Source organism: Neofelis nebulosa, chromosome 16 (genome assembly GCF_028018385.1).
Source record: "Neofelis nebulosa isolate mNeoNeb1 chromosome 16, mNeoNeb1.pri, whole genome shotgun sequence".
Classification (NCBI taxonomy): Eukaryota; Metazoa; Chordata; class Mammalia; order Carnivora; family Felidae; genus Neofelis; species Neofelis nebulosa.
The window spans coordinates 32,147,442-32,170,676 of NC_080797.1; the positions used below are offsets into that span (position 1 = coordinate 32,147,442).

At 46.7% G+C, this 23,235-nt stretch overlaps 2 protein-coding genes across 18 annotated transcripts in view; both read right to left on the reverse strand.

The window, feature by feature from the left end:
• LOC131497272 (RAD52 motif-containing protein 1-like) overlaps nt 1-2,073 on the reverse strand; it is a 58,630-nt gene extending 56,557 nt beyond the window's left edge. For 11 of the 13 annotated variants that reach the window (XR_009254855.1, XR_009254853.1, XR_009254854.1 and 8 more), the window contains exon 1: nt 1,567-2,073. Coding sequence is in view for 7 of the 13 variants with exons in the window: in XM_058703452.1 (XP_058559435.1) it covers nt 1,567-1,902 (336 nt within the window). In the remaining 6 variants the exon portion in view is untranslated. The remainder of the gene's footprint in view (nt 1-1,566) is intronic. The other 2 variants (XM_058703446.1, XM_058703445.1) reach the window with 1 other exon arrangement.
• Nucleotides 2,074-3,650: 1,577 nt separating this feature from the next.
• Nucleotides 3,651-13,264, reverse strand: LOC131497277 (lysozyme-like protein 6). Of its 5 annotated transcripts, none has more exons than XR_009254858.1 (5): nt 13,020-13,264; nt 8,066-8,292; nt 6,950-7,136; nt 5,958-6,110; nt 3,651-4,746 (listed from the first exon to the last, which is right to left on the reverse strand). XR_009254858.1 is itself a non-coding variant. In XM_058703466.1 (5 exons), exons 2-5 carry the CDS (start codon nt 8,199-8,201, stop codon nt 4,677-4,679), a joined length of 444 nt encoding a protein of 147 aa, XP_058559449.1. In that variant the 5' UTR covers nt 8,202-8,292; nt 13,020-13,208; the 3' UTR covers nt 3,651-4,676. The 5 variants fall into 5 exon arrangements, 3 of the variants coding, with proteins under 3 accessions (XP_058559449.1, XP_058559450.1, XP_058559451.1); XR_009254859.1 differs by having other exon boundaries at nt 6,978-7,136; nt 13,020-13,233; XM_058703466.1 differs by having other exon boundaries at nt 6,032-6,110; nt 6,978-7,136; nt 13,020-13,208.
• Between the last annotated feature and the right edge of the window lie 9,971 nt (nt 13,265-23,235).

A 23,235-nucleotide genomic window follows, 5' to 3' on the forward strand; every position in this document is an offset into this window, starting at 1 on the left:
TAAAGAAACGTTAAAAAAATTTTTTTTAAATAAACATTAAAAAATTTTTTTTAATATGTTCTTTTTAAATATGTATTTATAAAAGGTAAACAAACAAAAAAAACAACCAGAAACTATGTGTACTTGCCAAAGTATAAAGGAACACATAAGTAAATTGGGCAACAATTTCAGTAGGCGGTGGGGTGGGGGGGGTGGTGGTGGTGGTGGTGGTAACCCAAGGCTCTGTGTTAAATAAATAAAGAAATTTAATAGAATGCTCTCTCCTGTCAGCTATATATTGACTTTGGGCTTTATGCTGTGAAATCTCAAAATCCATTTGTGAAATGGTCTTAATGTCCAATGAGAGAAAAACACCTCATTACTCACAACTGATACAAAGTAATTATTTCATAATCTGTAATAGCTGAGTGGCTGGGTGACATCTTCACAGGCTAGAAGCTTGCAAACTCAGGAATGCCTGACAGGTGATCATTTCAATCATAGGGAGTGGAGCCAGGATTGAAGACAGTGTTGAACAAGTGGAGACAGTATACTCAGACATTTGAGAAGGATTCTTAGATTCGATCCAGATTAAATCAGTAAGGAAGGGCATATGGGTAAGAATAGGCAGTCAAGTCCGTAGGAAGTAGCTAGACTAAGAAGCCAGTTAGACAAAGCTGATGAAAACATACAATTATAAAGTGAAAGGTTTGGCAATCTAAGCCTCACTCAACTTATTCAAAGGAATTGACATGGCCCTTGATAAGGAAATGGTGATTGAATTGAGGCACATAATGAAATATAATTCTGGGACTCTGGGAAAGCAAAATGGACAGCATGTTGGTATGGAATAAAGTTTCTGTGGTGTATTAAAGAATGTTTTAACCATTTTCCCGGGAGTTGAAGGGAATAGTCTCAAGCTGAATCTCAAGCTGTCTTGAGTCTCAAGCTGGACAGGCAGCTTGAGAGTGATGACGACGATAATGACGATGAAGCATCCTTTATAATACAACTAATAGAGGGGGGCCTGGGTGGCTCAGTCGGTTAAGCGTCCGACTTCAGCTCAGGTCATGATCTCAGGATTCATGAGTTCGAGCCCCACATCGGGTTCTGAGCTGACAGCTCAAAGCCTAGAAGTCTGCTTCTGATTCTGTGTCTCCCTCTTTCTCTTCCCCTTCCCTGCTCATGCCCTGTTTCTCAAAACTGAATAAAAACGTTATTAAAAATTTTTTTTAATCCCCATAATAGTAACTAGAAACAAGACTTCTTGTGAAGCTTTGTTAAATTAAGGGGCACCAAAAAATGACACAGGGTTGAACATCAGTAAGTTTGGGCTTGACCTCTCCCTTCCAGTTACTGTCATGAACCTTAAGTAAGTCACTTAACTATCCTGAGTTCGAGTTTCTTCATCTGAAAACAAAACAAACATAACAAAACAACCAAAAAAACCCAGGGAAACCGGAGGATCAGTGTAGCAATGCATCTAAAAGCATTCTGTAAACCACAGTGGTATACCAACCCTGGTCTATTATTGCTGAATTCAACACTTCGTCCCAGTGGTGTTAGGAATTTCCTACTTGGACCCACCTTCACTGGAGAATTCTGAAAAAGCTGCTTCTGGTCGCATGCCTTTTGGGCTCTGTGAGCATCCCTTGCTGAGTAAAACTTGATGATGGCGTAGAAACCAGGACGGGCCACTGCAGCGTTTGGGAAGACTCGGACCGAATACAGAAGGCCAAACTGGGAGAATACTGCGAACAGAGAATGCTGTGGGGTGGTCCCACGCCAAGTAAGTGCATGAAATCTCACGCCCAGGAAACAAAACTGCCTTCTAGTCCCTAAGCCCTCCTGCACACGCAGCCCAAAGCACTTCTCGTTTCGTTGAAAAGATTTCCCTTTGAAATCCCAGGATTCGAGAAGCATTAGAAGGCAACATGTGCTGGCTGTTGAGAGTTACCTCTCAAAAATCTGTCGGGGCTGAGACTGCAAAGCTCCCCTCTAGAACTAAGATTCCTCTCGGCGGAGACTACAAGGCGCGAGAGGTGCTCAAGGCCAGACTCAGACTCCCAGTCACGGGGAGGGGGGGTGTGTCTCCCTCCCTCCCTCCCTCCTGGCCCGGCTCACATGCAAGGCCTCGGCCGTGGGTCCAGAACTCAGCTCCCACACCAGCAAGGTTTTGTCACTCTCGGTGGGAACCGTTAAAAGAGACCAATTCCGCCATCCTACCACCAAGGAGCAGGCGCGACTAAGGTTTGAGTGGCACCGCGCCTGCGCAAGGCGCGCCCGCGCGTTTTAAAAAGGGGCTCGTGCGAGGGGCGGGGCAAGCTCGCCGCGGGGTGGGGCGGGGGCTATCCCCCGGACCTCTCCTTCGCCCCTCCCGCTCTGGGGCGGGTCTCTGCCTCTACTTCCCCTCCCGCAGCTCCATTGTCTCAATGTCGTAGAATTTAGTGCTTCTAGTCAAGTGTATATAAAAAAAATTCTTTTTGGGGGGCGCCTGGGTGGCGCAGTCGGTTAAGCGTCCGACTTCAGCCAGGTCACGATCTCGCGGTCCGTGAGTTCGAGCCCCGCGTCAGGCTCTGGGCTGATGGCTCGGAGCCTGGAGCCTGTTTCCAATTCTGTGTCTCCCTCTCTCTCTGCCCCTCCCCCGTTCATTCTCTGTCTCTCTCTGTCCCAAAAATAAATTAAAAAAACGTTGAAAAAAAATTTTTTTTAATATTTATTTATTTTTGAGAGACAGAGTGCGAGCAGGGGGGAATCAGACACACACACACACACACACACACACACACACACACACACACAGAATCCGAAGCAGGCTCCAGACTGTCAGCACAGAGCCCCAAGCAGGGCTCAAACTCACAAACTGTGAGATCATGACCTGGGCTGAAGTCGGACGCTTAACCGACTGAGCCACCCAGGCACCGTTAGTCAAGTGTATTTTTACAGTAGGGTCTAAAGGGTGAGCTTACAGGATCCCTGGGTGTGGACAATTTTATGGCAGCCTTCTTCCTCTTCACTCCGGGAGAAGATTTAGACTACTAGCAGTTAGTAAGTTACCTACTGAACTTAAAAATTTGGATTTCTCTACGTTGTGTGGGCAATGACCACTAAAGATGCAATCCTTTGGCTTAAGAATGTTTTCATGAATGTTAAATATACAAATCAAACTATAACTCATTAAGCCATTAATGAAATCCTTAAAAAGCATTCCCTGATTTCCCTACGTGATTTTGATGAATTGGTGTACGTGTGTGCTTGTTGGGGTGAGATGATGTGGGAGTTTGGCAAGCAGGGTAAGAAGGAGAGATAAATTTGAAAAAATCAAAGAGTGAGGCCAGGTAGGGCACCAGTATTGGAGCTCATGGTGCTTGTGCAGAAGGGCCGCTCTCGGCATCCAAATAGCTATTTTGAGGACTAACACACTGAGAGGGAAAGTAGGTCCTAATGATCCTTATTTTAATCCTAGAATGTCTGAGCCAGAAGGGGCCTTACAAAACAAGTCTCCTGAGGTTTCTAAGCAGTGGCCTTCAGACTGCTGCTGGTCTGCGGTGAAGGTTTCACCAGTCCTTGCCAAAGCAAGAAAAGGTAATATAAGCAGGGTTAAAAAAAATATTTTCATAAAACAAAATCTATTCCATTATCCTATAAATCTGACCCTCATTTAAAAAATTATTTTAATATTATTTATTTTTGAGAGACAGCATGCATGTGCGAATGGGGGAGGGGCAGAGAGAGAGCGGGAGACACGGACTCCGAAGCGGCCTCCAGGCTCTGAGCTGTGGGCACAGAGCCCCTCGCCGGCGCTCACACCCACAAACCGCAAGATCATGACCTGAGCCGAAGACCGACGGTCAACCAACTGAGCCACCCGGGCACCCTGACCTTCATTTTTCATGTAAAAACTGTTTTATGAGGAGATGCTGATAGAGGATAGTTGTTGTGATTCATACTCTTTCTTGGGCATTAAAATAAAAAGTTGGACATGTTAACATGGCCTTAACTTTTTTCGTGCTTTACTGGTCTGTGAAATCCAAAAGTCTGGGAACCGCTCAAATGTCAAACCTCTCACTTCAGAGCTGAAGCAGTTAAGGCTCAGAAGTAGGGACAGCAGTGGCCCAGGTGGGACAGTTTATTCAGGCAGTTCCGATTGTAGCCATGGGTGGAACATTCCTCCAACTGCCCCTTTTCTGTCTTTGCGTTGTCATTTTGCAGGTTCAACTCCACATCAGCACCGTGTATTCGTTGTATGTATCCACTCATTCGCTGTAGCCAGTGTTCGTGTATGTCGCTGCTTCTCCAGGCAGATGGTGAACACCTCAAGAACAATAGTTATGATTTACCTTCCTTCTTCTAGTACCCACCACCCTCCTGCCATACTAGGTACTCGAAGATATCTGGAATGAAAAATGAATAAATCAACACATTCTTTGCACAAGGAATGCTTTAATAATTCCCCAAATATAACAACTTCTTCACTGTGGTCCTCTCTTGGTTCGCGAATGACAGTCAGGAACCAGGGGCCTGGGCCTGGATGGGTGCAAGGAGAAAGCCCTAGAAAACCATTTATTCCTGGGGCTCCGGTCAGTCCTTTTTGAACATGGGAAGGAAAGCAAATAACGTGAAGTGGAGGCAAGAGGAAGAAGACATGAAGAATCCCCAGGCGAGAAGAGGAACGCTGGAATGACTCCACGCCTGTCTCATTCCTTGTGACACCCCGTCATCCAGTAGGAGAGTGGCCGGCCCGCACAGTGCAACCTCCATGCCACCCTGTGGAGAGAAGGCGGCTGGGTTCTTGCTTCCTACTTAGTAGCTCCTTCTCCACATCCATGACCCAGCACTTAGTGAACGCACGGCACAGCACGGCAATGCACAGAACCCCCTTCACCGCTCGCTCTCTGGTCTGTCCCCCTGTGGCCCCTCTGAGCCTTCCTTTAAATTTCTCTTATCTGTGGTGTTTGGCTCCTCCCCCCGTCCAGTATGCTCCCACGTTTTCAAATCCTCCTCTGGCCCCAAAGGGGGAGTGCACCATTTTACAAGTCTGAGAGTCACTAAACAAACAGAAAGATAAATACATAAATAAATAAATAAATAAATAAATAAATAAATAAATAACCAATCCGTCAATCTCAGGGGCAACTATCGACTCTCCCTCCAGAGAGGGCCATCCCTAGTAGCCGTCAGCGTCTCTTCCGCATGGTGTTCTTAGAGTAGACAAGGCACTTAACCCCCTCCATCCTCACAGACACCTGTAGAGGCAACTTATCTGTCTGTCTATCTATGTATCTATCTATCTATCTCCAATTTGAAGCTCAGAAAAGTGAAGCAACCATTGCACTGTCTACCACTGGGAAGCTGACAGCTTTGGGGGTATTTGCTCAGCTGAGGAGCTACACACCTTTTATAGAAAATGTTGCTGCGACTTATGGAGAGGGCCAGCCCCACCCCCCACCCGTGGCCAGCATGATGGTGCTGCTTAACTGGTCCCACACCTACAGCTCATTGAACCGCTCGGGGATGATGGGTCCAAGCTGAGCCAATCAGATTCTCTATCCCAGCCCCTTGGACTCTGGGGCTGAGACTAGCCAGTCTCCGTGACTGCTCAGAACATTAGCCTGTTAACTTGGGGGCAGCCACAGTCTGTCCTCTGGAATGGGGAGCAGAATATACTGCTCTACAAAGAAAGTAGTGAAGGAAATGCACGAGGAGGCAGAAACTTGTCAGGAAAGCCACACTGACAGTTCCCAGCTCTGCCTCCGTTCTCTTCCAGAGAAGAGACCCCTTGGGTAAGCTCGGTGAGACACCTTGTCCCCTCCGAAGCCATCTCCCTCAGCTAACTCAAGTTCCTTTGCTACTGTGTCCAAAACAGTTTTAATACAACATCAGAGAAAGACCCAGATCCCAAGTCTTGTAAGTCCCAGTTCCAAGCCGCGCCGCTCTCCCACATTTTTCTAGATGGTTAGAAGGGGTCGAGTCCTTGCCTCCTGTCCCCTCCTGTCACTACATCCTTCTTGGGGCTCTGCCTGCTGACTTAGTCCCACAGTGACCTCCTCACCAGTTCTTCATTCCCCCTGCTCCAGACACAATCTTTTTCACACAGTTGATGGTTGAGAGAAGATCGGGGCTCAGCAGTTCTGAAGGGGAGACAGAGAATACCTGTGAGAACACAGAGGACAGTCCCAGAGACTGAGGCAGACACCGGCTCTCCCCGCCCCCCAGGGGCTGAGTCCTTCCAGATTAGGCAAGGGCTCCCTCCCAGAGGCCCATTGAGATATCCCTACAATGGCTGCTAGAGGTCAAGGGTGGCTAGGGGTGGGGGCAGGAGGGGCAGGAGTAAATGTATGTTTACTACCACACATCCTAGCTAGGGTACATGCTGGTTCGCGCCACGTTTGAGGGTTTCTAGGGAAAGGAAATGTCAAAACAGGCAGCACAGAGGCCAAGGTAAACCTTGCCTAATGAGAGAGGCTCTTCAGGTGAAGAGTGCAGGGATGTTGATCAGAGTACGAAAGAGGGAGTAAGGGGCAAAGTCATGGACCTGTGGAGCCTCCACGAGTGGCTCTGAGGTGGGGAGTTTGCCCTTGGCCTCGAATCAATCAGGCCATTGACCAAAGTCAGGACTTGATGGTTAGAGCTGAGCCTTCAGGGCCACCAGTCTGGCATTCAGCACTGGTTCTATGAGCCTCAGTTTGCTCGTCTGTAAAGCGGGGATCGTAATAGTTTCCACCGCACGAGAAGCTGGCATGTGAAGTGCTTAGTATACAACACACTCTCGATAAATGTTGGCCGCTGCTGTCCTCTGTTACTGGGTGTGCAGAGCCTTTCTGGAGCCTGCACCCCGGAGAATCTCCTAACCAGAGGGGCGTCGTAGCCACTAGTGAAATCCTCTGCTCAGCAAAGGCATTCCTGGGTGCATTCCCAGGCTTGGAGTGGGACGAGAAGTCCTGTGAGTAGACCCCACTCATCCTCTCACCTCTCCCACCCTGAGACCCCGGCCAGACCTTTGCAGTCCTCGTGGCAAATGTTTTCCGAGTGACTCTTGTGATCATTGCACCAATAGTGGCTGTTGATCTGGAAGATGCCATAGTCGAAGCTGCCGTCTGCATTTTCATTTACCTTTGATAGGTTGAAGTTGCTCTCCACAAAAGCCAGGCACAGCCCTTAGAACAGGGAGAAGAAGGTTTTTAGAGGGCTCTGAACTGAGGGACAAAGGACACGGAGGAGAAAGGGAGACGGGCAAGCAGAAGAAAGGAACAAGGCCTAAGAGGCTAGACGGGGCAAGCTGGCCGGAAACACCCATTAGCTTCTCTCCTCGCCCTTCGGTCCATCCACCTGCCCCTCAGTACAACCGCTCATCATCCCGCTGTCCATCCGCATCTCCTGCACTTGATGTTCGCCTACTGTGTGCCATGACCCGTGCAAAGCCCAGTGAGGGACATTCAGCTGGGGCAAAGGCAGCTGGTGCCTTCAGCAAGAAGGAAGACGCACCCCTTAAAGGACCACAAGACAAGATAAAACGAGAAGGACGGCACAAGACAGGTGTGTGCAAAATCTGGGCAAAAGGAAGTTAGCCCCACCATGGAGGAGGGCGAAGCCTTTGCACTGCCTGCTCCCTCTGCCTGGAATGCTCTTCCCCAGACATTTGGGTGACCCGGTCCTTTGCCTCATTCAGTGCTGCTCAATGTCGCCTCCTCAGAGAGGTATTCCTTGACTTCCCCTTCAAGGACAAGGTTACCTCTCACTCCCCTGGCTTTATTCTGCTGCATAACATTTATCACCACCGGGAAGTGCTTCATATGTTTGTGTGTTTGTTTGGGACTCGCCTCTCCCCCTAGAATGCGAACACTGTGAAGGAAGGGGCTTTGTTGATGTCTCTGTCCCCAGCCCCTAAAATAGTTCCCGGTACATAGTAAGTGCTCAGTTAATAATATTCAGTGGAAGGAATATAGAATGTTGGGAGGGGCTTCTCGGGGAGGGCTGCTTTTTGAACTTGGCTTCGAAAGATAAATGATGGAAAGATGGCCACACAGGAGGTGACCAGGAGCAGAAGAGGAAGGGGGGGGCGGGAGTGTGAGAAAGCGGCACTCACAGTCACTCAGGGAGTAGCCCTCAAACCCATCCAGATCCTCCTTGTGCAGCACTCTGGCCAAGTCACAGCGACTGATGAGCTTGGCCTCATTTATGGCAACGAGGCAGCTGACCAAGGACATGAGTAGCATCCTCATCGTCTTCGGAGGGGAGAAGGTGCAGCTGAGGGCCTGTGGTCCCGAGGATCTCCCAGACGTGCTGCTGGTCTCCTCTGAGCACCTGAGGAATCTGGAGAGAGCAGCCAAATGTCCCGGCTCACTCACAGCTCCCCGCCTGGCTATTTCTCTTTCCTCTCACCATTTTATACTTTCTTTTACTACAGAAACTTTCAAACACTTACAAAATAAGAGAGAATAAGATCATGAATCTCCATGTAGCCATTGCCCAGTGTCAACAGTGAAAAACTGAGGCTGATCTCCTTTCATCTATAGGTTTTCTCCTCTTTTAGCCATTCTCTTGTAAAGGACACCTGGCTATGGGCAGCATTTGGGTACAGGGGTGGGGAGTGAGGCTGGCAAAGGAGATTGATGAGCACTGGACTTTACTGGTACTTGCGTGTGTGGATTTGAACATGTGCTCTCGTAGGAAGGGCCAGGCCACTGGGTGTTGATCTGCCCTCAACCCCACGCTCCCAGACGCATGATATGTGACTTTTCCCAAGGGTATACCCTGCCTTGTGCAATTCCTGAGAGGCTGTCTTATAAGCTCTACACCTTTGTTTCCACTCAAAACTGGTGTCACTCGGGGCGCCTGGGTGGCTCAGTCCGTTAAGCGTCCGACTTCGGCTCAGGTCACGATCTCTCGGTATGTGAGTTCGAGCCCCGTGTCGGGCTCTGTGCTGACTGCTCAGAGCCTGGAGCCTGTTTCAGATTCTGTGTCTCCCTCTCTCTCTGAGCCTCCCCCATTCGTGATCTGTCTCTCTCTGTCTCAAAAATAAATAAACGTTAAAAAAAAAATTAAAAAAAAAAAACTGGTGTCACTCAAGTAAAAGTGACCTTGTTGAAGAAATAAACTTCACTTTCACACTCTGTGTGTGTGTGTGTGTGTGTGTGTGTGTGTGTGTGGAGGGGGAGGTGCAAGGGGCGGGGACTCTGGATTCACGTCGCCTGCTTTCAAAGGTTGGGCTGCCGTGTGACCTTGGGCAATATACTTTACCTCTCTGGGCCTCATTTGTAAAATGAAGATATGCCAGTACCCACTTACTAGGGTTGTCATGATGATAAAAGGAAATGATAAATGCCTAAATCTTGGTTTTGCATTCCCCCCCAAATAGGAAGCAAGACTTCTGGGACAAAGGTTGATTCCTAGGCTGGAGTTAGGAAAGGGTATAAAATAAGTCTGAATTATCTTGTGCTAGAAAGTAAGAAAGTGCTCAAAATATGGATTGGGGCATGTCAAATGGACATGAGAGCCAGCTCAGAGGGGCACCCACTGGCCAAATCTGGAACACTTTCTTGGTAACAGCTTTATTGAGATAAAATTCACAGTACATAATTCACATACCGCACAATCACTTAATTTATTTATTTATTTTTTTTTTAAATTTTTTTTCAACGTTTTTTATTTATTTTTGGGACAGAGAGAGACAGAGCATGAAAGGGGGAGGGGCAGAGAGAGGGAGACACAGAATCGGAAACAGGCTCCAGGCTCCGAGCCATCAGCCCAGAGCCTGACGCGGGGCTCGAACTCACGGACGGCGAGATCGTGACCTGGCTGAAGTCGGACGCTTAACCGACTGCGCCACCCAGGCGCCCCACAATCACTTAATTTAAAGCGTACAGCTCAATAGTGTGTTTGCAGAGCCGTGCGACTATGATCGCGGTCAATTTTAAAACATTTTCGTCAGCCCAACAGGAAACCCCATACCCACTAGCTGTCACTAACCCACCCCTCCTCCAACCCCTGCCCACCTCAAGCCTACTTTCCATTTCTCTAGATTTACCTAACCTGGACACTGCACACAAATAGTCACACCACAGGTGGCCTTTGAGCCTGGCTTCTTTCGCTTAACAATGTTTTCAAGATTTATTCATGTTGTGGCAGCCACTGGGATCTCATTCCTTGTGATGAATCCTTCTTTTGTCTCTCTATTGATCGTTTTATAGACTTTTGGGCTACTTTGGGGCTATTATGAATGACGGGGCTGTGAACATTCACGCACAAGTGTTCGTGTGGACAAATGTTTTCATTCCTTCGGGCATATACGCCAAGGAATGGAACTGCTGAGCCATAGAGTAACTTCAAGTTTCAACTTTGGAGCAACTGCCTGACTTCAAAGTGGCTGTACCATTTTACATTGCCATCGGCTTTTCCACATCCTTACCAACACTGGTTACTTTTAAAAAAAAATTATAAAGTTTATTTAGTTATTTTGAGAGAGAGAGAGAGAGAGAGAGAGAGCACAAAAGCTAGGGAGGGGCAGAGAGAGAGGGAGAGAGGGAGAATCCCAAGCAGGCTCCTCACTGTCAACGCAGAGCCCAATGCGGGGCTTGAGCCCACAGACTGTGAGATCATGACCTGAGCTGATATCAAGAGGCTCAACTGACTGAGTCACCCAGGTGCCCCAACGCTTGTTTGTTTTTTTAATTCAATTTACTCTTTTTTTTTAAAGTAGGTTCTGCCCATGACCCTGATGTTGAGAGTCACCATGCTGTATACCAACGGAGCCCACCAGGCCCCCCCTCCCCTGCTAACACTTGTTATTAACTGTCTTTCTGATCAAAGCTCTCCTAATGGGTGCCAAGTCGTACACATGATGGTTTGGATCTGCATTTTCCTGGTGGCTAATGATGCTGAGCATCTTTCCATGTGCTCTTTGGCCATTTGCATATCTTTGGGGAAATTCAGTATTCAGATCTTTTGCCCATTTTCTAGTTGGGTTATTTGTCCTTCTTTATTGAGTTGTAAAAATTCTTTATCAGATGGGAATGCAAGCTGGTGCAGCCACTCTGGAAAACAGGATGGAGGTTCCTCAAAAAACTAAAACTAGAACTACCCTACGACCCAGCAATTGCACTACTAGGCATTTATCCACGGGATACAGGTGTGCTGTTTTGAAGGCACACATGCACCCCCATGTTTATAGCAGCACTATCAACAATAGCTGAAGTATGAAAAGAGCCCAAATGCCCATCGATGGATGAATGGATAAAGAAGGTGTGGTATATATATACAATGAAGTATTACTCGGCAAGCAAAAAGAATGAAATCTTGCCATTTGCAACTATGTGGATGGAACTGGAGGGTATTATGCTAAGTGAAATTAGTCAGAGAAAGACAAACATCATATGACTTCACTCATATGAGGACTTTAAGAGACAAAACAGATGAACATAAAGGAAGGGAAACAAAAATAATATAAAAACAGGGAGGGGGACAAAACAGAAGAGACTCATAAATATAGAGAGCAAACAGAGGGTTACTGGAGGGGGTGTGGGAGGGGGGATGGGCTAAATGGGTAAGGGGCACTAAGGAATCTACTCCTGAAATCATTGTTGCACTAGATGCTAACTAATTTCGATGTAACTCTTAACAAATAAAAAATAAAATTAAAAACAATAAATTTTAAAAAATAAAAAATTCTTTATCAGATACATGGCTTGCAAATATTTTCTCGCATTCTGTAGGTTGCCTTTCGCTTTCTTGATGGTATTCTTAGAAACAAAAGAATTCAATGATGATGAAGACTGTTTTCTCTATCTTTTCTTTTGTTGCTTACGCTTTTGGTATCATAGCTACAGAATTAATACAGAATGGTTTCTAAGGTAGTCTGGGACAGTTTGGCCATCAACACAAATAAAGATAGTGACAGGGGAGCTTGGCCGGCTCAGTTGGTGGAGCGAGCCACTCTTGGTTTCAGGGTCATGAGTTAGCACCCCACCTTGGGCCTAGAGCGTCTTTGAAAAAAATAATGATAGTGACAGATTATAATCTAGTGAAAGAGATAGGAATCCCTGAGTCCTTAATAGTAATAAATAGACAAACAGATACATAACGGGGATGGGGTTGGAGCTCTTCCTGACAATAAGATGGTGAGTGATAAACGTGGAGGTGGTCATGAGGTTGGAAAATCATCACTCTGCAGCCATCATAGATTAGTTTGGGCAAGAATCATCAATGGATATTAAATCTAAGGTGGTGGGAAGCTTGGTGAAGAACTGGATGGGGCACCTGGGCTGGCTCAGTCGGTTAAGCATCCAACTTCGGCTCAGGTCATGATCTCGTGGTTCATGGGTTCAGGCCCAGCATCGGGCTCTGTGCTGACAGCTTGGAGCCTGGAGCCTGCTTTGGGTTCTGTGTCTCCCTCTCTCTCTCCCCCTCTGCCGCTCACTCTCTCTCTCTCTCTCTCTCTCTCTCAAAAATAAATAAACATTGGAAAAAAAAAACTATCAATGCCATGAAAACACAGAATGGGGCTATTTCTGTCACTGTGTGCATGTGTGTGTGTGTGTGTGTGTGTGTGTGTGTGTGGTGGGTGTGTGCATGCGTATCTTTCCCCTGAAAGCAGGTGTATGTTCCCGAGAGCAAAGGCCTAGGTTCCTCCACCCACAGGCTGCAGAGTCAGGAAGCTTCTGCTTGGGCAAGATGGCTGCCCTAATGGCCTTGTTTCCTCACAGATGCCTTCTAAGCTCACTCCGTACCAGCCTGAGCTTGTGAACATTCTTTTGCTTCTCTCCCTCCCCCTGGTGTTACCAGATTTAGTAAAGAAAATTTTACAGGATGCCCAACTACATTAGAATTTCAGACAAACAACAAATAATTTTTTAGTATGAGTGTGTCCCATGCAACCCTGCTCCACCCTGACTCAGGAGGTTCCTTCCGAGACTTGCCAGGGGTCACTGAGCCTTGGGAAGCGGGTGAGCTCTCTCTCTACCCATGAAGTCCCCCCTTGGGGTCTCCATGGGGAATATGGTGCCTCTGGTAGATGCATTCTCACCTCCCCTTCCGAAGCTTACCTCTCTCCTACCCCTCTCTGACCCCAGGTCCCAGACAGCCAGGGCTTTCCTCAAGAATCAGTAGAATGAAGAGTCTCTTCCTCATGAACTATACTCTAGCCCCGCCTAGTTCACAGCTCCCCATGCTCTAAAGAAGGTGGGAGCGCTGGGCCACTCTGCCTTCTGGAACCTCAGTTCTGTGACGTCATCATTCTTCTGGACATACTTGGGTCCAAACCATGCAAACGGAGGCCCATGCAAGCTTCCCGCAGAAAGTACGAAGCACTGACTGGTGATCGCTGTCATGAAGGCCCCTGGGTGGGGCAGCACAGAGGGTCCTGGTTGTTCTGCCTCCTCACCTCCCTTCCCTTTGGTGGGTGGTACCACCTTTGGGGGAACTCCTTCCCCCATGGGGTTGTAGTGGAGAGTGCCAGTCACAGGACACTGTGCTCCGGGTGACAGGGTGTGCCTATGGCCCCCACCACTATTTTTTGAATAGAAATTAAGTGGAACAGCTCAGCTTTACAGGGGAAGCCTTCAGGAGTGAGGCCAGAGGCCTACAGTTTGGAATCATGTGGACACAGCCCATCTGAGAGCATAAGCTTCCTTGAAGAGGGAGCAGAGTCCAGACAGGATTCCATTCCTAGAGTCTACCCTTTCCGGGACCCAAACACAGTCTTGCCCTTACTGCAATCCTGCAATTCAATAAATGTCCCTTCCTGCGCCAACAAGTTCGAGGTGAGTTTCTGTCAACTGCAACCAAGAGAGGCCTGCTTAGTAGGGAGCGTGGGGTTAACCACCTGTGAAGCGGTGACCTGACAATCTGTCACCTCCCGGTGAAGCTCACACATCCTAGTGTCATTAGTCCCCACCTGCTGTAGCAGAAAGGAGGCAAAGGAAAGTTTTATTACCGGTGGCTACATTACCCTCTGAAACAGGATGGTAGGGGCTGGCGGAAAGAAGGTAGCAGGAAGAGCCTTTAAGTGGGCAGTGCTGCCCTGTACCTTCCGCCTCCAGACTTTTCTTCCTGAGGACATTGCAGCTTGGGCTGACGATGTTGGGATGAGTAAGAAACGTATACCTCATTCATAAATGATGATGACGATCCCATGGAATTTTTCTTCTCTTCCTTTCAGCAAAATCGCTAATCATGTTATTTTTTTTAAGTTTATTTATTTATTTTGAGAGAGAGAGACAGAGACAGAGAGAGTGAGTGGGAGAGGGTCAGAGAGAGAAGGAGAGAGAGAGAATCCCAAGCAGGTTCTTCACTGTCAGCACAGAGCCTGATGCGGGGCTTGAACTCAAGAACTGTGAGGTCATGACACGAGGGGAAACCAAGAGTCGGATGTTTCAACAACTGAGCCACCCAGGCGCCCCTAATTATGTTATGATAATCAAGATCTTAGGGGTGCCTGGGTGGTTCAGTCGGTTGAGCACCCAATTCTTGATTTCGGCTCAGGTCATGATCCCAGGGTCCTGGGATGGAGTCCTGCTTGGGGCTCAGCACTGAGCCTGGAGGCTGCTTAAGATTCTCTCTCTCTCTCTCTCTCTCTCTCTCTCTCTCTCTGCCCCTCTCCACTCACACACTTCCTCTTTAAAAAAAAAGATTTTAAAATTTACTTAAGGATTAAAAACAATTATATTCAAAGAACAAAAATGTAAATATATTTATTTTTTATTAATTTTTTTGCGACAATTTTTTATGAAAAAATTTTCCAGTGTTTTTCCAAAAAGTTAGGGTTTTTTTTTTTTTATTTTTTTTTATTTTTTTTTATAAAAATTTTTTTTTTCAATGTTTTTTATTTATTTTTGGGACAGAGAGACACAGAGCATGAACGGGGGAGGGGCAGAGAGAGAGGGAGACACAGAATTGGAAACAGGCTCCAGGCTCCGAGCTGTCAGCACAGAGCCCGACGCGGGGCTCGAACTCACAGACGCGAGATCGTGACCTGGCTGAAGTCGGCCGCTTAACCGACTGCGCCACCCAGGCGCCCCAGGGTTTTTTTTTAAACATTGAAAAGTATCTAATAATGCAGAAGGCAAAATAAAGATTAGAATTACTGAATATCAAATTTTTATATCAAATATACGTAAGTCCAAATACTGTATATCATTATACTCTCTAAAACCTTAATTAAATTTTATTAAATAACTTAAAGTTTAACTTAAATTGTATTTAAATTATACATTTAATTTAAAATTTGGTTTATAAATAAGTAACTTTTTATTAATTATTTATTTATATATTTATTTTTAGTAAATTTAACCACAACATGGGGCTCGAACTCGTGACCCTGCGATCAAGAGTCACATGTTCTTTCTCTTCTAATTTTTAAAAAACGTTTATTGTGCTCGCTTCGGCAGCGCATATACTAAAAAACGTTTATTTTTCAAATGTTTAATGTTTACCAATTGAGCCAGTCAGGCACCCCCCCCAAATAAGTAAGTTTTTATTTTTATTTTTATTTTTTTAATTTTTTTAATGTTTATTTATTTTTGAGAGAGAGTGAGAGAGACAAAGCTTGAGAGGGGAAGGGCCAGACAGAGAGAGACACAGAATCTGAAACAGGCTCCAGGCTCTCAGCTGTCAGCACAGAGCCCGATGTGGGGCCTGAACCCACAAACTGCCAAGATCATGACCTGAGCTGAAGTCGGACGCTTAATCGACTGAGCCACCCAGGTGCCCCGAGTTTTTAAATAAAAATGTTAAAATTCATAATTCTAGCATTCAGTGTCCATCTCGCTGCCTGTGTAAAGAATCAGTATCGTTATGTCTAAAGTCTAGATATACATGCAAATTTGAATAATGTGTAACATGGCTTATGTAATGTCACAAAAATGTCCTCAGTTTCCATTTACAACGGATGCAAATGCCGTCCTAATTCATGTGTAGTACCCCCAGAACCACGAATAAGAAGATGATAACAAGAAACTATAGTCAGCACGACTAGAAAATGCCCTTTCATTGTGTTTAATCTGTTGCATTCCAGCTGAGAGGAAAGATCTGGCAAGTTAATTTCCCTTTTTTCTTACCTAAGTACTTCTCTGCTGAAAATCTCTCTGCCCTCCGAGAGATAGTACCTAGCAGGGGCCCATCAAGCTTTCGTTAAACTTTTCGAAGCTGATGCATTTTTCTCCCCATCAATATAGGGTCAGATGTGAAGCATCTCCCTGGGGCCTGAACATTGTTGAAGAGCACGGATGTTTAGGGTTAGGTCCTGCTGTGCGAGTGCCGAGCGCCAGAGGCATTGTGCGGTCCTTAATAAATCTGATTATTTTGTTGGGGGGTACTCTATTTTCTAAATTTTTTTTAAGGTTTATTCATTTTTGAGAGAGAGACAGAGCATGAGCGGGGGAGGGGCAGAGAGAGAGAGGGAGACACAGAATCCGAAGCAGGCTCCAGGCTCCGAAATGTCAGCACAGAGCCCGAGGCGGGGCTTGAACCCACGACCCGTGAGATCACGACCTGAGCCCAAGTCGGAGGCTTCACCAACTGAGCCTCCCGGGCGCCCCCGTTATGGGGAACTCTGAAGCACAGGGCCCGCTTGGGGACTTCTCTTGCCAGTTCTCAGGGCAATGCTGGAAGAGGATGCTTCTGGAAATAAATTGCTCTACCTAAGGAAATGTCTGCTTTGAGTTCTCCATAAAATATGAGAAAGATGGATACAGCTTGCCGAAAGGCAGAATGCAAGGAACCCAAACCCAGTGCCGGGAATGAGATCTGCATTGAAGGCTCAAAGAGCAGAGTCCACAGCACAGAAAAGTTCCTCGAGGCTGGAGCCACACACTTGAAAAGCTCTCCAAGTGCAGAGCGGAAAGGCATGTGGGAAACAATGAGACCAAAGAGAATGAGTACAGACCACAGAGCTTCTAGACTTAAACAGGGACGGAGACACCAGAGATGTTCCACCACTGTCTTTGGAATATATTCAAACCATATATTTAGAAGTCTGAATTTTTGGCTTTATTATTGGGCTTGTACTTTATCCCACAGAATACACACCTTCTCAACTACTTCACGAATATTTACACAATTTGACTCTAAACTAGGCTACAAATAATACGTCAAACTCTCCACAAAGGAGGAATTCTATAGACTCCACACTCAGGCTACAGTGTAAAAGAAACCACCCAATTTCTTATGACTTTCAAAGAAACACGCACATACTTTTCCCCCCAGCATAATTATTAGGTCAAAGGCAAATTAAAATCTGGAATAACAGGTTTCTAAAACGATGAGAATGAAGGAACATAGGCAGTTTCTGAAACTTAATCAAAATGTATTTAGAAGCAAATGTGTAGTCTTAACTGCTTTCCTTCAAACAAAGCAAAACAAACGGACTGATCATGCAATGAGAAGTTAGAAAAAAATAGAAGGAAAACATTTCCAAGGCAAACAACAAGAAGCAAAGAATAAGAATGGAAGCATTAAGATATTTAAGGGACTTCGGGTGTGGGTGGGGGGGAACGTGTGGGTGGCATATTAAAAATGGAATCAAGAAACAAAGACTAGAGGGGGTCTGGGTGGCTCAGTCAGTTAACCGTCCGACCCTTGATTTCGGCTCAGGTCATGATCTCACGAACCACGAAATCGAGCCCCGCATTGGGCTCCACGCTGGATATGGAGATTGCTTAAGATTCTCTCTCCTCTCTCTCTCTGCTCCTCCCCTACTCACATGCATGGGTGCATACATGCGCGCTCTCTGTCTCTCTCTTTCAAAAGAAGAAGGAGAAGGAGAAGGAGAAGGAGAAGGAGAAGGAGAAGGAGAAAAAGAAAAAGAAACAAAGACTAGAGACCTCGCATATTACATGTCCCACCATACTTGCTATGGACTTTGATACTTCTCTGTAGCATTAGAGCTGGTTAAAGGAAATTCTTCAGTTTCTGGAATGGGTTCCTTGCAAGAACAAGCCAGTCTGAAGTCAAGGGTTACCACCAAACAACAGACTCCTTTAATAATAACATGGTGGATAGATTATCCAAGAAGGTAAGTATAACTGAAGGCTTTATTTTTAGAAGTTTCTTCTAAACTTTTTTTTTAAGTTTATTTATTTTGAGAGAGACAGAGTGAGCAGAGGAGAGAGAGAGAGAGAGAGAGAGAGAGAGAGAGAGAGAGAATCCCAAGCAGGCTCCATGCTGCCAGCACAGAGCCCAACTCGGGGCTTGAACTCACGAAACCATGAGATCATGATGTGAGCCGGATGCTTAATTGACTGAGCCACCCAGGCGCCTCTGTAGTAGAAGTTTCTAAAGTCTTGTTGCCTCAAAAGCACCACTAAACACTTTCTTCCATAAAAGTATATTCCGTCCTGAGACAGGCTCACAGCAGGATAGAGATGTGCCAATGCCAGCTACTGGCCTTTAGAGCAGAGGGCAGGAAGTAAGTCTTAAGTCTCGGTTCAGAAAAGTGCCAACAGAAAGCCCCGGTATTGCACTGGGAAATGCAAGGTAAGTAAAATACAAACACACCTTTGAGAAATCAAATAGGGACCTTAGCGTATGAGACTGGCCATGCCTCCCTGATGGTCAGCCCTGTGAGAAATCTTTCCACGGAGCTGACATCTGCCTGTGTCCATCTCTCCTGCTCAGTCTCGGGCCCCAGGCGTCAGGCCACACAGCATCGTCCCCTCCTGTGTGGAGGGGTCAACCGCGGGCCTTTGGAGCCAAACCAAAGCCTCCGGCAAAGAAGCGGGTCCATGTAACTGTATGTATAGGTGAAGTATCTGACTACATCATTGTATGTTCCGGGGCGATCATGTCTGAGCATTTACATGGGATTTACCTATTGTTTTATTCCTTTCTTTCAGTTCCTATTATATTTAGGGCAGTAGACTGATTTTTAAAAGTACCAATATTCTGAATGGACAGACAAATGGTAGTACATTCATACAATGGAAATACTACCTAGTAATAAAAAGGAATATACTACTGGTCCATGCAATGGGTAAATTTCAAAGTGATTATGCTGAGGGAAAGAAGTCAGACCGAAAAAAGAAGAAGAAAGAGAAGGAGAGGGAGGGAGAGGAGAGAAGGAGGAGAAGGAGGAGGACGAGGAGGAAGAGGAGGAGAAAGAAAAGCAGATACTGCACGGTTCCATTTATAAGAAACTCTAGAACATGTCAACCAATCTATAATGACAGGAAGTAGACCAGTAGGTGCTTGGGGATGGGGGAGCAGAAAGGGGCGGAGGGAGGGGTTACTGAAGGGCACAAGAAAACTTTGGGGAGCGAAGAGATATTAACTATCTTGATTGTGATGGCGGTTTCATGGGTATATACGTATGTCAAAGATTACCAAATCGTATTTTTAGAAATATGTCGTTCAGTGTAGGCCAATACCTGAATAAGGTATACTATAGTTACACACAATACATTTTATGAGAAGGGAGTTACAGGTCTGTCACGGTTGAGAACCGCCCCCCTCCCCGGTGCAGGCGGGGGGGGGGGGGGGGGGGGGGGGAGGTACTTCTCCCACATCGTTGTCCTCAGGCCAACTCGCTGTGCAATCTATCCAGTGGCCACTAGGGGGAAGCAGCGGCCCACATACAGGAAGCGTGAGTCGCCGGCACCCACAATTAAGAAGTCCCTCCAGCGTGCTCCCCTCCTGGGGAGGCGGGCGGGTAGCCATAGCTCCACGTGAGTTATCTGCAGGGCTGATACGGAGTAGTTGGAGATGGCCCCAGCAAGTTGCGATTCTCAAGGTGCCTCTGGAAGACCTAGGCCTGGAGTAGCCTCTCTATCGGCTCTCCGCCTTGCCTGAAACTCCACCAACTATAAAACACAAGATTCCATCAGCCAACTAAGCTAAAGAATGAAGCGCCGAGAAGATTTTTTATAAGGGCGAGGGAAAGGAGACAAGGTGGAATTGGGGGTGGGGAGGAGATGGGGAGCACCCGTGGGAGGCCACCACGGAGGATTCCCAGTAAGAACTGTTGCTAACACAGGCTGAGCCTTCCCAGCGTGTGGGGCATGATGCCAAACACCGTATGCAGTGAACAATTTCACCTTCACAGCACTCTTGTGAAATCAGCTGCAGAGAGGTTAAGTGACTCGCCCGAAGTCACAGAGCTAGTGGGAGGCAGAGCAAGGATTTGAAACCGGGTTTGATACTAACATGGCGGGTGTAGCTGTTACTGCTCATTTTTTACCAGTTTAAAAAAAATTTTTTTTTTTTAATGTTACAACTCAGGCAACAATAGATGTTGGCGAGGATGCGGAGAAAGAGGATCTCTTTCGCATTGTTGGTGGGAGTGCAAGCTGGGGCAGCCACTCTGGGAAACAGTATGGAGGTTCCTCAAAAAATTAAAAATAGAACTACTCTAGGACCCAGCCATTGAACTACTAGGTATTTATCCAAGGGATACAGGTGTGCTGTTTCGCAGGGACACATGCACCCCAATCTTTACAGCAGCACTATCAACAATAGCCAAAGTATGGAAAGAGACCAAATGTCCATCGATGGATGAATGGATAACGAAGACGGGGTATACAATGGAGTATTGCTCGTCAGTCAAAAATAATGAAATCTTGCCATTTGCAACTATGTGGATGGAACTGGAGGGTATTATGCTAAGTGAAATTAGTCAAAGAAAGACAAAAATCATACGACTTCACTCATATGAGGACTTCAAGAGACAAAACAGATGAACATAAGGGAAGGGAAACAAAAATAATCTAAAAACAGGGAGGGAGACAAAACAGAAGAGACTCATAACTATGGAGAACAAACTGAGGGTTACAGGAGGGGTTGTGGGAGGGGGGATGGACTAAATGGATAAAAGGCATTAAGGAATCTACTCCTGAAATCATTGTTGCACCATGCTAACTAACTTGGATGTAAATTAAACAATAAATACATTCAAAAAAAGAAAGAAAGAAAGAAATGGTCAGGGGCACCCGGGTGGCTCACTCACTTAAGCATCTGACTCTTGGTTTCAGATCACATCATGATCTCACAGTTTGTAGGACTGAGTCCTGTGTCAGGCTCTGACGCGGATCCTGCTTAGGATTCTCCCTCTCTCCCTGTCTTTCTGCCCCTCCCCTGCTCTCTCTCTTTCTCTCTCTCTCAAAAATAAACAAACATTATTTATTAACATTAAACAAATAAATTTAATGTTTATTTATTTTTGAGAGAGAGAGAGAGAGTAGGGGAGGAGCAGAGAGAGGGAGGCACAGAATCTGAAGCAGACTCTAGGCTCTGAGCTGTCAACACAGAGCTCGATGCGGGGCTTGAACCTATGAACCACGAGATGGTGACCCGAGCCGAAGTTGGAGGCTCAACCAACGGAGCCACCCAGGTGCCTGCTCTTACTGCTCATTATAACAGAATTGTCTTTCTTTCTCTTTGGGGCTGGGGTATTATTTAATTCATGTGTGAAACTGGTTGGTGTTGGTAGCAGGCAATGAGTATTTCAGCTTATCCTCCTGGAGATAAAGTTCCTGATGCTTCCAGAGAATTTTAAGCATCTCTGATGGTCCAGGAAGGAAATCTTCCCTATTTATTTGCTAAGCATTTGCACTGCGTGAGGTTCCGTGTTAAGACTGATACGTTCATAGCGATGAAAGTATGGCCTTTAACAGAGGCCAGCACGAGGAATCGAGGGGCACGTGACCTGTAGCAATGCGGTGGCATTGTTCATGTGTGTCCATAGGAGTGTGTTAGAGGCAGCGGTACCCCACCTCAGCTGGAGTCCTGAGCAGCTTGACCAGATCAGGATGCAGGCCAAGAGAACTCACCAGAACGCCCAGTTATCAGAACAAGGCCAAAGCATCCCAGTGAGCAGATAACTCGTGCCCATGGTTCGTGAGTAAGTGAAGTTCATCCTTTCCCTCGGGACTGGACCAGCCCGCCTGGGATCCTGCAGCTTGATCCTTCAAGTGAGTTGCCCCAGGGCGGTGGCCTTTTCTAGGTTCTGCAGGAGCCAGCGGTTCTGGCCTTCCGGCCTTCCTGCTGCTTTTATGCTGCTGTGGCCACAGGGTGGAGTTGATACGGCACCGAGTAAAGGCTCCAGGGCTGCCCACGTGAAGACAAAGCAAAAGGAGGCCAAGGTTAAACACTGGGTCCACCTGCTTCATTCCCTAGATGGGGAAACCGAGGCCTGGGGAGAGGAAGGGACTCGAGTGAGCTAATGGCCGAGCTGGGGGTAAGACTCCTGGCAGTCTCTTCTCCCCTACTCCCCGGCCCTATTTCATAATAGGCCCCTGCTGCTGGCTGCGTCTCTGCGCTTTGTCAATCACTAGTATCTTTTTTGAAACAACAGTTCTTTAACATCGTCACGTATTCAGTCAGTGTTCAAATCTCCAATGGTGTCCGGTCAAAAAACACTTCGAACAGTTTGATCCAATCAAGATTGGGATCAGATGCGCGCAGATGTGACTGGCTGATGTCTCTTGAATCTCTTTTAATCCACAGGTTCCTCCTCCAGCTTTCTCTTTTTGCTTGCGATTTATCACCGGAGAAGGCATGTCGTGTATCCTGCAGATTGTCCGCAGTCTGGGTTTTTGTGATTGCAAACCCATGACGTGGCTTCACACATTGCTCTGTTTTCTGCATTTCCTGTAGTTGAATCTAGGGGTTCGATCAGATCAAGATTTGGGTGCTTTGTTTTGTTTTGTTTTTGCAAGACTACCATAGGAGGACAGACCTGCACAGAGTCTTAAACATCATCCAGTTCAGCCATGTCGTGTTCAGATAAGCTGAGGACCAGGCAGGTGTAGTGACTCATACGGGCTTGCACACACGGCCAAGGCCATGGACATATTCTTAAAGGAAACCACTGAAAATGCTTGTGATCAGTTCCAGTGCCTTGGATGGCTGTGTCTGATATTCTCACTCTACAGCCTGTGCTTGTACCCACCATGCTAGGCCTGCCTCTCGACCTCATCTCACTTACCGTTGTGATCCCAGGGCCTGTGGTAGACACTCATCTGCTGAATGAATAAATGAATGACCTTACCATTGTTTTTATGTCTCAGAAACTGGCTGCTCCTGGACTGTCCACGGGGGAAGGTATTATAGGCACTGGCCCTGCTGTAGTTTTCCAGAAAGCGGCCAGCCTGTTAGGCACAGGAAGGATCCAAGGGTAAAAGAATGAGAGGGAAGCAGGGCTTACCCCAGAAAAGCAACTGGAATGATGGGGTATAGTCCACCCAGGCAAGAGGCAAGCCCAGCAACACAAAATCCTGCAGGCAGCACGGATGGGGTGCAGTTGGCAGGGTCCAGCTGTGGAGGTGGGGT

Bases quoted from the DNA above. Each gene is read 5' to 3' on its own strand.
- LOC131497277 (XM_058703466.1), bottom strand. From the start codon at position 8,201: ATGAGGATGCTACTCATGTCCTTGGTCAGCTGCCTCGTTGCCATAAAT. The intron at 7,137-8,065 runs GTGAGTGCCGCT...CCCTGTTCTAAG, and splicing joins GGGCTACTCCCTGAGTGACT to GGCTGTGCCTGGCTTTTGTG. The intron at 6,111-6,977 runs GTCTGGCCGGGG...TCTCCCCTTCAG, and splicing joins TTGCCACGAGGACTGCAAAG to AACTGCTGAGCCCCGATCTT.